Below are 14,057 nucleotides of genomic sequence, written 5' to 3' on the forward strand. Positions count from 1 at the left end.
ACAGGAGCTGTAGTATGTTGTTTTGCCTTGAGACTAACCATTTCTGCCCTTTCCTTGTCCGTATTATTGTTTGATTGGTTGGTTTCTTTTTATTGTTGTGTTCAAAGAATCAGTTATTTATTTCATTGTATTTTTCATATATTTTTTTTTTTTTCCGTTTCCAAATGCCTGAAAGAAAACTGGGGGAGGACTTGACGAGATGCTTTGGCGGGTAAGTGCCCTAGTTAGCAAGGCTGATGGTCCAACTCCTGACAATCTGAGCTGAATCCTCAGAACCCACGTGGTAGAAGCAGAGAATTAACTTCTTTGAGTTGCCTTCTAATATCCACATGCATGTAGTGAGTCATTTGAGCGTGACTGTATACACACACACACACACACACACACACACACACACACTAAATGTTAAAAAAAAATAAAAGTGTCTAGAGAGATGGCTGAGTAGTTAAGAGTGTGCAGCGCTCCTGCAGGCACCAGAATTTGGCTCCCAGCACTCACGCGGGGTGGCTCACCACCACCTGTAATTCCAACTACAGGGCAATCCAACACCTCTGGTCTCTTTAGGTACTTTCCCTCTGGTAGGTATTCTCCCCTCAACACACATGCATGCAAGCATGCACACATATACACATGCAACTCAAAAGAACCTTTAAAAATTCCATGTGTGTGTGCTGTGTGAGAGTGTATGTATGCATGCTCACGTGTGTGTGTGTGTGTGTGTGTGTGTGTGTGTGCTCTTGCGTATGTGTGTACCTTTGAAAGCCAGAGGCTGGTGTTGGTCATCTTTTTCAATCACATGCTACTTCCCGAGGCAACATTTCTCACTGAACCTGGAGCTTGCTGATTTGGCCCGTCTTGTCAGCCAGCTTGGTCCAGAGATCTTTAGTCTCTGCCTCCCAACAGTTGTATTACTCGTGGGCTTCGCCACTTCTGTGTTTCCACCTGGGTCCTGGGATCTGAACTCCAAACCTTACACTTGTGCTGAAACTGCTTTACCAACTGAGCCATCTTCCTAGCACCCTAAATTCACACATTTTTTATTGTAATTTTTTGCTGTTTTATTTTTTTCTCCTTGCTTTGGCCTTTTCTTTAACACAATTTTTTTTTCTCTAGTTTCTTGAGGTGAAGGTTTAGAACGTTGGCTTGAGAGGTGTCCATGTGCAAACTTCCCTTTCAGAATTGCCTTAGCTGTGTTCCATGAATTTTGATAGGCTGCATGTTCATTTTGATTCATCTTAATGTATTTTTATTTCCTCTGAGATAGTCTCTTTTATGCAGGAGTTGTTTTAAAATGTTAGGTTTGGCCTATAAGGGTTTGAATATTTTATGATCAACTTTCTAGTCTGGTTCCATTTTTATCAAAGAAATACATTTAAACTTCCAGTCCTTTCAAGTTTGCCACGGTTAGTTCATTGCACAGACGCGGCAGAACTCCACTCATGTTCCCTGAGCTCGTGCAGGGTGTGTGTTCTGCTCCTGATGGAGAAGTTCACAAGAGTTGACAGGGTGATGTCAGTCTGTCCTACATCTGTGTTTGTTTTCATAGAGTTATTTAATTTGATGCTGAGAGATAGTATTGAAGTCTCCAACCATGGTGACTACAGAGACGGCTCAGTTCCCAAGAGCATTCATGGCCTTGTGGAGGACCTTCGTTCCTATCACCCACCTTAGGCAGCTCACAAATGCCTGTTACTCAAGTTCCAGGGAGCCAATGTCCTCTTCCGGATTCCCTGAATACCTACACTTATGTGTACAAACTCATACACAAACACGCATATAGACCCTTAACATTTTTTTAAAAATTAAATATTTATAAAATCTCCAATTAGAGTTGTGGGTTTATCTGTTTCTCTATCAATTTCTGTTCAGACCTACCAGTTTTTGCATAGTACGCACTCTGTGTTTGGCATGTACATGTTTTCTTGGTGTGACGTCCCTCTCTGTTTCTGTCTTGTTTTGTCTAACCTGAGCTAACCTCTTCTGATATTAGCAATTGTAGCAATTTTTCCTTTTGGAATCAATATTAGCATGGCACAACTTTAGCATCATTGTTCTCTATATCATTATATCTGGAGTTGACTTCCTATAGGCATCGTATAGGTAAATGATGTTTTAAAACCCACTCTGCCAATTGTCTTTTATTTAGTGTATTTAGACCACTTACATTTAATGTAATCACTAGTATTAGGACCGGAGTCCACCCCTTTACCTTTCTCTTTTGTGTTCTCTCTCTCTCTCTCTCTCTCTCTCTCTCTTCCCCTCACTTCCTATGCACTCATTTTTTTCATTTTTGTATGATGCTTTTTGTCAGCTGGTAAGAGGAACTTGGCCATTAGAGACTTGCACCCCCCACCCATGCTGGTATTATGGCATGGTGTTATGACACCCATTTCTTTCTAATGAACGAAGCACTGTTGAGTGGCCCCATGGTGGCTGCTCTGCTAACACTGTATTGGTAGCATCTACACTAGGCAGAGGCCACAGTGGTTTTTTTTTTTCTTTGCTCAACATGCTGCCAACCTCTGGGAACCTACCTATGTTTGCAGGCATCAGAATAAGCCCCCCAAGGCTTTAGAGGCTGAAATTCAAGCCTTATTGTGTTATTAGGAGGGTGAAGCTCCATTCATCCTTGATGCTTAGAGGTGAGGCCTGTGAAAGGTAATGAAGATTAAGATGGATCGATAGGGTGGAGCCTCAAGATTCCAATCCTTGCAGCTTCATAAAAAAGCGGGAGAGAGGCAGACACACAGACCTGTTCTCTGTACCATCTTCGGGCATTGGCAGGAGAAGACCATACTGTTCGTAGGTCCTTGAGCCCTCGCCAGAACTAGGTGTTATCTTACTCTCTGGCTAATATATCTTCTTCAAATTAGTTAAGAAACACTTTTGGTCTATAAAGATGTTCTGCCTTATTCCCTTGTTCCTCTTAGTGGCACAGCCCTACATTTGGTGACAACTGTCCCTATGGATCTTGAACACCAAATGCAGAGTGTGCTTGTCACTTTTGAGTGCTGTGTGAAGTGGGCACAGACCCTGCCCCACCATTCAGTGATGATTTAAGAAATAAGGCTCATTCATTATTTCCGTCCATTTTTGTTTTGTTCCTTCGTGAGTATAGGTCGGATATGTGGAACATGGGCAAAGGAAGCATTGGAAGAAAGCTCTTGGCTTTCTTGGGCTATGATCATCAATAAACTAGGGCAAAAGAGAACTGTAATCTAATGTACCATATTACTGTAATTAGAGCTTCATGAATACGGTTCTTTCCCGCCTTCCCTCTGAAATAATGAAACAGTTTAATATAAATAGTCATGACTTTCATCTCCATCATGTGGTGCTCAGTGATTGGGAAATTAGGCTAACAGTGAACACTTAATGAATTCAGAGCTCAGAATGGAAAAGGAAGGACGCGGTCCAGGAAACCAGCCTTGCCGAGCTGAGAAGCCCCATTCCACCAAAACGGAAACGGAGACCCAGAAGGGCCAAGTGACCTGGAGATGCCAGGCACATGGACCCAGCACTCAGAGCCCTCTTTCTTAATATTCTAGGAAGCTTTGCATACATTAAGTTGGCTGGACTAAACAACACCTAAAGTAGAGAAAATAGGTTCTGTGAAGATAAGATGTTGCTGGGCTTTTCTGTGCACTGTTACAGCACTTGAATGTCATTGGCTGTAGTAATTGGAGCGGCGGGGCTGCATTCCCAGCACCCCGGCCACCTGCTCGGCTAGCTTATGCCCCAAAATAATTACACAGACACTGTATTCTTTTAAGCACTGCTTGGCCCTTTAGCTCTAGCACTTACAGGCTAATTCTCACATCCCGATCAACCCATCTCTAATAATCTGTGAGAACCGGTCTTACCGGGAAGATTCTAGCCTAGTCCATCCTGGGTTGGAGCTTCATGCCGTGTGTCTGCCCGGGAGCGGGGCATGGCTCATCCCGGGAGCGGGGCATGGCGTCTCTCTCAGGCGTCTGCTCCGGAGAGCAGAGCTGTGGAGTCTCTGAGCTCACTTCCTCTTCCTCCCAGCGTTCTGTTCTGTTTACTCCTCCCACCTATCCTCTAACCAATAAAATGGGCCAGGGCAGTGCCTTTATTAGCCAATGACCTTCCTCCATCAATTGGCAAAAAGCTTGAGCTTTTCTCTTCACTGAGGATTGAACCCAGAAAGGGCTCTACCACTGAGCTACATCCTCCAGCCCTAGAAATAGTTTGCATTGTATCCATCTTGTACCATAGCATCACAAATAAGTATTTGTGTCACGCAGGTGGAGGTGGGGCACCTCAGAGTGCATCTGTGGCCAAAGCTTGACGTGAATGTCAAGTCAACCGCCCAATGGTATGGAAGGTCCCATTGTCATCGCTGACTCATAAAGAACCCAAGTTCCAGGCGAGTTAAACACAGAGAGAGCTGATACAGGAGACAAACGCACAAACAATCTCCATTTTGTGGATGAAGAAACTGAGGCACACAGGGGCAAATGACTCAATCTGAGTCAACTAGCATGTAAAATAGCCTCAAGTAGTCCCCGGTGCAGGTCCTTCCTCTTTTACCCATAAATCTGATTCCTCTAGTGCTCACAGCACTCCTTCCTGCCCCAGCCACCTGCTCTGGACAGCCTCCTGTAGGGAGTATTGTCACCTGTTTTAGATAGAAATGATTTGTCATCTTCCAAATAAAACCAATCACGAGGCCCAGTGATGAAGACTTCCAGGTTATTACCGAGGTCTCCTAGAAGTCTCCGGAGCAGAGATGAAATTCTTCACATCCTGACTGTCTGTGGTTAGGAATTAGCACAAAAGTGAAGGATGCTCTCAGCAATATCAGCGTTTCAAAGATCACTTTGTATTCTAATTTTGTATCTTATTCTTTTTTTCCCTTTTTTTTTAAGTAAAAGGTTAAGTGGACATAGATGAAAAAATAATAATTTCAAACAGACTTCCTTATCTCTTTGGCTCTGTGTATCATATCAAAAATCGCATAAAGCTTTTAAGAGATGTAGATAAACTGATCAGAAATGAATGCAGCTACTGTCTTCCTGCAAACGGTTCCAAAGACTCAGGTTTACAGGGGTTGCATGAACTGCACCCAGAGAACCTCCGCTGGTTCTTTGCTAAAACGTCGCCTTTACATGTTTGATGTCCCTGATGCAAGGAGGTACCTTGTGAGCGCAGCAGAGTGCCAGCTCAGCCACAGCTCACACTGATGTTGCAAGTATGCAAATCAGACCTGAGTAGGAGGCCCCCAAGCTTCTGCCAGGATCAACAGCAATCGTGGGGGTTGGGGAGTGAGCACTACACTTTCTTATGTGCTATTTGCTGGCAACTTACCAGTTCTGATCTTATTTCTACTCATTTGTCGATGATTCCAAAGAATCAAGATGGAACTATCCAGAAGCTGTCAGCTCTGAGATACGGTGTACATTTTATTTAAACTTTCATCAGTGCGTTCTCAGGGGGAAACTGGACTTATCAGAATGCCTGGGTTGGTTTGGGCTCTGTAGTCTTCTATTAGCCAGCTTTCTGTTAACTATGCCCAGAGCTTCCCAAATAGAAGAAATGTTTATATAACCCACAGTTCTGAAGTTTCAGCGCTATGGGGTTTGGAATAATTGATTCTGGTGAGGAACTTAAATGGCATTACAAGGGTAGGGACATACAAAAGGGAGGAAGAGAGGAGAGCAGAGAGAGAGCAGGGAGAGACAGACAGAGACACAGAGAGATATAAACAGCACACAGGAGAGAAGGAGAGGGAGAGCGAGAGCAAGAGAGAGAGAGAGAGAGAAGAGAGAGAGAGAGAGAGAGAGACCCATGGTAAACAGCTAGAGGGTAGGGATGAGCCAGTCTTGAAATCTTCCCTTAAGTCCCACTTTTTCAAGGTCCTACTACTTCCTAACATTCCCATACTGAATACCAAGTTTCTAACACATGAACCTTGTGACATAAGCCACATCTAAACCATAGTAAGTCTCAACACGCTTCCTGTTTCATTTACAGACGTGGCAACGGCAATGCCTACTGAACAGACTATGTGAGAACAGAATGCACCCGCGACAGCACCGTCTACGGCATCCAGATAAACAAGTTTGTCTCACGTCATCGTCATTGCCAGCAGGTATCAACAGAGGTGATCCAATGAGAGACTGGCTAGTGTTGGGGCAGGAAAGCGAGTCACTGAGGATTTGCTCTCGACAGAGGACAACTTCAGATCACTTCTCCGCACCGCACTCTTAGAGACCTGAAGCTTAAGTTTCTGCAGAGTCCACCACTCATGGGCCCGCCACCTTTGCACTTCCCGCCAGGGCTAGCGCAATCTTACCGGTGCCATCAGTTATAAATCTCCCCTTGTGTCAAACTGAAGTTAATCCCGTGTGCATCTTCATATGGTCTTTATGAACGGCTCACAGGCCTGACACCCTGGGGATGAACTCACACACACTATTCATGCAGGAGTATTAAGCCAAGGACCACTGCCTGCTGCAGACAGGAGTTTTGTTTCGTTCTTTGTCTTTAGAAAGAGGTCTGCCAATGTCTCGTACGTACACAGAAATGACTGGGACGTTCCCTGGAAGAGCAGGAGTGCAGTCGTGACCAATAGCGGCAACCACAAACTATAATTCACTATCTAAGCACATTCAACACGGATTCCTAGAGCACTTCACAGTTCTGGCACACGCATGGTCATTAGTGTGGTCCCGACCACAGATGGAGCAGCGAGCATGGTGGACAATATGTCCCTCTTCCATAAAGAGCTTGAGACAGCAGAGAATTCCCAGGAGAGCACAGCGGTAAATGATGCTCAGCATTTATACAATTTCCATCTTCACTGGGCCCTGCTCAGGGGAAATCTTACTTTTTTTTTCCTAAAGAAAATAAGCAGAACTATCACACCATCTTTTTATTCATCTGTCCTTCTGCCTACCCATCCGTTAGCTGATTCATCCTCTCACCCGTCCATCCTTGAGCCGTCTATCCGTTCATGCACCTGTCCCTTTTACCTGCCCTTGCATACCTGTATCCACAGCCACTGACTTATCCACTTGTCTGACCAACCATCTATCAGAGCATGTGTATGTGTGCGCACGTGTGTGTGTGTCCCTGGGAACTTGCACACATATGTGCAGGACTGAGAACTTCACTGATGGCAGGGAAACACGAACTCTGCCACTGAGCTATATCACCAGGGGGGGGCATATCCATTTTTTAATCTGCCCCCAATCCACACAATCCACCCATCAATTCATTCACCCATCAACCCGCCCACCTTCCTAATCCATCCATCCGCTCGCTATCTGAATGCTTTCTCTACACCCAAAGTCCTAGGCCCTTCCCACCAGACTTTATCCTCACAAACAGCGAGGTCTTCATTTGGGACAGAAATACGAGTGAAGCCTCTGCCAGTCTCCCCCACCTACCATGGTTTTCCCCTGACCACAGCAAAATAACGCAATATGCTCTAATTTTTTTTTTTTGACAACTGAAATAGCAAACTTGGTAAGCTGACAACCAGAGGGTAAGAAAAATAAGAAACACAAAATCCCCTTGTCCCTAAAAGCTCTTCCCTTCCTGAATCCGTCACAAGTACAGTGACTGCAGTTGTGTAACTGGAGCACTTGAGACACAGAGGGCACACACTCCCAGGCGCTCCACAAGAACAAGTTCAAATACTCAGAAGTCCATTCCCCAATACAGTTCTGCAGCTTTTTGGAGATGCTAATTCATGTGCCTAACGGTTCGGAGCTGAGATCCACTTATCCGCAGGATAGAGCTGTCTCGGATTTCAGAGCTGAAGAGGCGATGGTTGTGGGTGCTTTAGGATCTAGAGTCCCCCGTAAAGGGAAGGGCTTCAGTAGGTCAGCAAAATCTCCAAAACCGGAGCAGACAGAACTCAAATCGGTTATCAAGCAGTATACAAAGGAGAAGGAAAGAAACCCAAACAGGCCAAAGAAATTCTGGCATTTTCAATTTTGAAATTTTCAAGTGAAAATCAAACTTGAACAGTTCTTTCCTCTGAGTGCTCCTCAGACCTCACTCTGGCTCCCGCTGCTCCTGCGCTGCCATCTCCATGAGCCCCCGCTTCCCTTGGAGGCCCTGACTCACACTCGAACCCCGTCGTTCCAGAGCTGTATCTCCTCCCTGGCTGCCCCTCAAGTAACAGAGCGTGCTGGCAGAGAATATGTTCAATCATTATGTGTTTCAGAGGACTTCCTAGTAGATACCATTTCCAAATGCCCCACATGCTAACTAGCAAGCGAAGTCACACACATTGACAAAAGGATGTGTCGAAGCCAGATGGGATGGCTTCTGCTCAACTTTCAGTGCTTGAGGGATGGGGGCAAGAGGGCTCACTCACAGCGATTTCCAGGCCAGCCTAGGTTACAGAGTGAGACTCTGTCTCAAAAAAAAAAAAAAAAAAAAAAAAAAAAAAAAAAAAAAAAGAGAGAGATAAGCCAGGTGTGGTGGTGTACACCTTTAATCTCAGCACTCGGGAGGCTGAGGTGGGAGGTAGATCTCTGAGTTTGGCGTCAGTATGATCTATGTAGTGAGTTTCAGGTTAGCCAAGGCTACATAGTGAGAACCTGTCTCAAAAAACAAACAACAACAAAGTGAAGAGCATCAGGGGAAGAGAAGCTGAACGTGCCCTTCTAAAGTGTGCTTATATGGGAGGGAGACGTTCTAATGTTGTATAGCACTGAGGAGTAGATCTGCTCCCAAAAGCCCCCTGCTCCATGTTTATGAAGAACCAGAGGCACGCAACAGAAAGAAATGGCAAGGAAATGGAGATACTAAGTCGATTACTCTCAACGCATCACTGCATACTACAGGTGGCATGACTTATCGCACGGCCCGCCCTTCAGGTGTAATTGCTGCTGTCAATCAGAAAGAAACGCAGTTTTACAAAGCCCAAAGTATCATGTAAACGAGGTTCTTCCTTCCTATCTCCAGTGGTTTTCATCATGCATTTTCCAAGAGTCAGCCATGAATTTCCCCTGTCAAACATGAGGTTGTGCTAATCCTCCCTTCTAACCTCAAATCCGTCACCACCACCCAGGGAGCTGTCCTATCCCTAAGCTGGACGGACGCCCAAGCATCCACCCATCCACACCTCCTTATCTGGGAATGATTGATCAGCCAGCCAGCTCCTCAGCTGTCTCCTTGCCACGTCCCAGCCCCTGGAGCAGTGCTGCAAGCCGCCAAGGGCAGACCTTTGAGCATGTACTTGACGGTCCCTGTACCCCCAAACCTCAGCTATCTCTAATGACTTCAGTCCTCTGTCTCTCTGCTCTTCTGAGCCAATGACTTCAGACAGGCCCTCCACATGCAGAACGCCTTCCCTTTTCCTTCTGTGTTAGAGCTGGTCAATACTCACGTCTCTCTTTCCAGCTGAAAAGCTCACAGCTCCTTGGGAGCCTCCCATTTCCGCCTCTAAACAGAACTCCATTACAATCTGCCTCCTTTCCAGTCCTACACCCCGAATCTGGTGGGCACTGCCCACACGTTATTGGTTCTCCATTCTGACCCTAACAAGGCCCATATCTATACAACATTGTACGCAGGCCGGGCGGTGGTGGTGCACGCCTTTAATCCCAGCACTCGGGAGGCAGAGGCAGGCGGACCTCTGGGAGTTCGAGGCCAGCCTGGTCTATAAGAGCTAGTTCCGGGACGGGCACCAAAGCTACAGAGAAACCCTGTCTCAAAAAACAAAAAAAAAAAAAAAAAACATTGGACGCCGGGCCAGCACCCTTAGTGAGCCAAGTAGATTTAATGGAATAAATTTTTAAAACATTTAGAGATTACTTTAAAAGAACTGTTTTTCTGTATTGTTTAAAAGTCAAGAAGTGACTATAATCTGAAGGCGTCCTGACTAAGAAGGGTCACAAGGCAGGATGTGCATCGAGTGGCACGTGATGTATGGAAATACTTCAGAAAAGAGGAGAACGTGGCGCTGTAGCTCAGTGGAAAGAGTGTATGCTCAGCTCACACGAGGTCTGGGGATCAAGTCCCAGCACTCCAAACTCCAAAACAAAACAAACACATTGTTTTTAATTTGTAGCCTATTTCTTGAGTGGGGATATAAAAACTCACACAAGCTAAAAACATCTACCACATTCTCTACAAGAGAACTCCACGGTGGCCCTCTGCGGATGGAATGTTCGGGTGCTCCCTGGACTCACACCTTGAATGCTATCCCTCAATGCACTTGGACTCCTAGGCGGTGATTAATGAGCAAGAGTTCACGCTAAGGAACGGAACTGCTACCCTTGTAAGATGCCAGAGGGAGCTTCCTAGGCTCCTGTGTCACAGAAGGACTAACTAAAGGGACCATCTACGAATCAGAGACACTAACCTGGGGTCTTGACTGTACTGCCAGTGGGTAAATGCCTGTTGTTCATAAAGTAGTTTGTCACAGGTATTTAGTTGTAGCAGCAGCAAAGACTAAAACACAGGCAAAGACATGACGGCCCATTAAGATGCTAATTCTTCCCCCAAAGAGTGGAATTTACGACACAGTAGGGTAGCTCTGTAAGTTTCTACTCTGAAACATGCCTGTGTATGCCTGACTATGCCTCACTTAAATTTGGGACTTGAAACACTTTTTAGACAAGAACAACCTTTCTCCACAAAATTACTACTTTGAAACCCCATTTCATAAACTGCGGAGGTCTGAGTCCATGAGGCACAATTACACTTCAAGGTCGGAGGTATTTCCAACTACACCAGTGACAAGTACTGCTCAGCTAGATCCTTGTTATTGTTATTATTATTTTATGTCGTAAAATTATTTCTCTTTTTGATGAGTTAAAAGTCTGTCCATGGACAGTTTCACACACGTACACAAAGCATGCTGACTGCTCTTGCCCCTACGTTTTTAACAGCGCCATTTTCCCTACTTGGTACAGGATACAGGGTGAACCACATCATGAGGGCCACCCTCACAGACCTAGGGCTACCTCTTCTGAGGACAGGCTACTATTGTAGCCTGAATCAAGGATATGTCAAGGCCATTAAGGAGAAGATATTTCCTCCTGGAACAGAGTCGGCTCTACCCCTAGCCTTGGATGGAGACCAAAGATTCCAAGCTAGCCAGAACACAAAAGTTAATCCAGCCAGGCCTGTTGGTCACCTAACCAAAGAGATCAGCCCTCGGGAAGGCAGATTTGCTTTAAAGCATGCCAAAGACATGGGAGGAATAAATATTTCTTCTTGAGATAATGGACTTATCCTTACCAGAAACTCCTGGCTGTGTGGCCCTGCTATGATCTGCTCAGTTTTCTCAATTACTTGGAAAAACCTAACTTTTGCTTTTCCCTTCTTTTTTATCTTTTTTCTTCTTTCAGAGTCTTCCCAAAAGCCTGAGGATGCTGCCCTGAACACACTGGACTTCCTCACTCCCCTTTTCTGAAGCTGTCCCTGAGTCCCACTTCTGTTGTATAGGAGAGCCATCTCTACCTCTTCTCCATCTTCTTCCTGGAAGCTGCTGAGATTTACACCTTGCTTGCCCTGGAGTTCAAATAAAATAAAACTCAAATAAAATTGTCCTCGAGTTTCCTTCTGGGTTCATTCTTGCATTTTTTTATTAACAAGATTAAGAATCTTAAAAAGAAATCCCTATTGACCCCTTACCATGTGGCAACCCAAGTGGAGTGTCCCTAAAATTCCAATAACAAGAAGGGAAATAAAGAATGGGCTTAGGATCTTACTGTGTCTTCAAAAGAAGGCAGGTGCCCAGGCCCACTCTAGGAATGTTTGTCCCCACTATTCTGTGCTGAGCTGGCAAAAGACAGTTTTGAAACCCAGTAATTAAGACATTCTTCCGGTGGGGTGAGAAGCACCCGGGGGTACACGCTATGCATCCAAAATAATGAGCCTCACCAGAGATCCAGCACTAACGGCGGACTGAGACTGCCCTTAGCAAGCTGAAGTGGTTTTCCTACAAAATACCTGATTTTGCTTCTTTTTTGGAATAGTTTGGTCAAAGTTTCATTTCTTTAAGTTTTCATTTGCCATTAATACTTTGACACTTAAGAGATAAGAGATGAAGTTTTAAACCCCAAGTCTCTGGTTTGAGGAAGACATTACTATGGTGTCTCTTTGGTCGTTAACAAGTAAGACATGTCTCTGTCCCTTCTAGCACCAGGATTAAACCTTAGTGGCTACGCAGAGGCGGCATCGCAGGCCCCTTTTCCTGACGGGAAAACCGAGGCAGCCCAGTGGCCTGTTGGATAAACATCCCACAGCAGCCGCGCTCACTCGCGATCATTCTGTCCAAGTATTACCCGATGCAAAGGAAATGGTCTGACAAAGTTGGCGGTGCGCGGGGAGATGAGATGGGGGATGAGGCGGGGTGGTGGGATGGGCGACGACCAGTGATGGTGGTGGTGAGGGTGATGGTGGTGACAGTGGTGGCGGTGACGCTGGGCCGGCTCTTCTCCCGTTTTTCCATGACTGACAGTCCTCGCAGCCTCCGCCGTCCCCGCGTGGCCTCTGCCCGGAGAAACAGGATTTGCACCCAAGCCTCACGTTCGCTGGCGCGAGGCTGCGGCGCCCCACGAGCCGGCCACGCGCCCCTCTGAGCTCCCGCGCCGGCTCCGCCCGAGCATCGCAGCCTTGGTTCCTCCGGCCCGGCCTCCCATCACTTACTACCCCTCCTCCCCACCAGCCCTCTCTCCACCCCCGCGGCAGCGCCCGCGCCAGGGCCCGCCCCGCCGAGCCCCCCTCGGCCCGGTCCCGGCCCCCATCACTTACACTGCGCTGGGCCCGGCGCGTCCGGAGGCCCGAGACAAAGGCTGAGCGGCCCGGGTGCCGCCGGCTGCTCCCCTAGCCGCGGTTGCCGGGGACCAGGAGGAGGATGGGGAGGATGGAGAGGATGGAGAGGATGGAGAGGAGGAGGGACGGGGAGCAAGAGGAGGCAGCAAGGGAGCGCGGGGGAGGGGCCCGTGGTGTCTGCCACCCACCGCAGCAGCCCCAACCTTAGCCCTCCTTTCGGGCCGCCACCCTCCGGGGGTACAGACCTCCCCCCAGGGACCAGGGTACCGCCCCCCTGGGGGCGGGGTGGGAGGAAGAGGAAGGGAAGGAGGAAGGCGGTGAGTGCGCCTGTGTGTTCCTCCTCAATCGTGATCGTCTCCACCCACCCCCGCGTCCGCCAGCAACCCCAGGAACATGCTAGACTCCCCGCCAGCCGCCTGGCTCCCAACGGCCCCGCCTCCCTCGGTGCCGGCACACCTCTGCCCCAGACCAGCCAGCCCATCCACCTCCACCGGCAAACAGACCTGAAGGTTAAGTGGCCGAAGGCGCTGGCGACAGCCTTCTGAGAGGTGACAGCGGGGTCTGAGCCCTTTGTGACCCTCCTCTTGTGGCACGTCTTCTGCTCTAGCACTACCCCTAGTACCTATGGGGACAGCCAAGGTTGGGGAGTTGGGCAGGTGAGATCTGCCGGGCATGAGTCTTCCATAGGCATCTTGCTATAAAAAGTAACTCCGTGGCTTGGCTCAGTCTTTTGTGTCTTGGTGAAAAGATTTTTTTCACATTTTAGAAACTTTGTATTGTTATTTTTTTTTTCAGTCAAAGGAGGAGAATAGTGTAAAAAGCCATCTTCAGCCTCAAGAGACGCCAGAATTTTCCCGTCCACTTCACTCAAAAAGCACAATGGCTATGTCAGTTTCCATCCCTTAGTGTCATCTTAACTAATGCTATTTTCAGAGCATCCTGGATCCCCAGGCCTGTGCTAAAGGCTTCACCTGTGCCACTTGGCTTGGGGAAAGAAACCAAACAATTTGTTTCCGAGTTGGTAGTGGAAAGGCTCTTGATATGCCTTCCATGAGCTAAGCAACACTGACCCACCAAGGGCCAAGCTGCTGTGGCTCTGTTCTAGACTCTGCCAAATGTGACTGAAGCCATCCCTGGTGGTGGTGGGGGGGGGGGGGGGGAGACGGGACAGGTCGACAAGCAGAATGTTGGCTTAAATACCAAGGGCTTCGGTTCAGTCCTTAGCCTTAGGAACCCAAGTGCAGGCAGGTTATAAGCCGCAGAGGTAGTTGGAGTCTAAGGGTGGGGCC

The 14,057-nt window shown here is 47.3% G+C and overlaps 2 protein-coding genes across 3 annotated transcripts in view; one reads left to right on the forward strand and one right to left on the reverse strand.

Moving 5' to 3' along the window:
- The window catches only part of Gpr45 (G protein-coupled receptor 45), a 57,444-nt gene extending 44,324 nt beyond the window's left edge, over positions 1 to 13,120 (reverse strand). The window contains exons 1-2 of one of the 2 annotated variants that reach the window (XR_005974646.1): positions 12,748 to 13,120; positions 11,626 to 12,486 (exon numbers count right to left, since the gene is read on the reverse strand). The gene's annotated coding sequence lies outside the window, so the exon portion shown is untranslated. Of the gene's footprint in view, positions 1 to 11,625; positions 12,487 to 12,747 lie in introns of those variants that run through there. The other variant, XM_041656274.1, reaches the window with a different exon arrangement.
- Positions 12,252 to 12,792, forward strand: LOC121450667 (basic proline-rich protein-like). Its single transcript, XM_041655878.1, has 2 exons — positions 12,252 to 12,312; positions 12,455 to 12,792. The coding sequence occupies exons 1-2, from the start codon at positions 12,282 to 12,284 to the stop codon at positions 12,790 to 12,792; spliced, it is 369 nt and encodes a 122-aa protein (XP_041511812.1). The 5' UTR covers positions 12,252 to 12,281.
- Positions 13,121 to 14,057: the final 937 nt, after the last annotated feature.

Source organism: Microtus oregoni, unplaced genomic scaffold, assembly GCF_018167655.1.
Source record: "Microtus oregoni isolate MIOR12 unplaced genomic scaffold, Mior012 000007F_ref0000211, whole genome shotgun sequence".
NCBI classification, from domain to species: domain Eukaryota; kingdom Metazoa; phylum Chordata; class Mammalia; order Rodentia; family Cricetidae; genus Microtus; species Microtus oregoni.

What these genes read in the sequence shown, in the direction of transcription:
- LOC121450667 (XM_041655878.1), top strand. Translation starts at nt 12,282, where the DNA reads ATGCAAAGGAAATGGTCTGACAAAGTTGGCG. An exon ending in ATGGTCTGACAAAGTTGGCG is followed by an intron (nt 12,313 to 12,454) that starts GTGCGCGGGGAG and finishes CATGACTGACAG; the next exon opens with TCCTCGCAGCCTCCGCCGTC.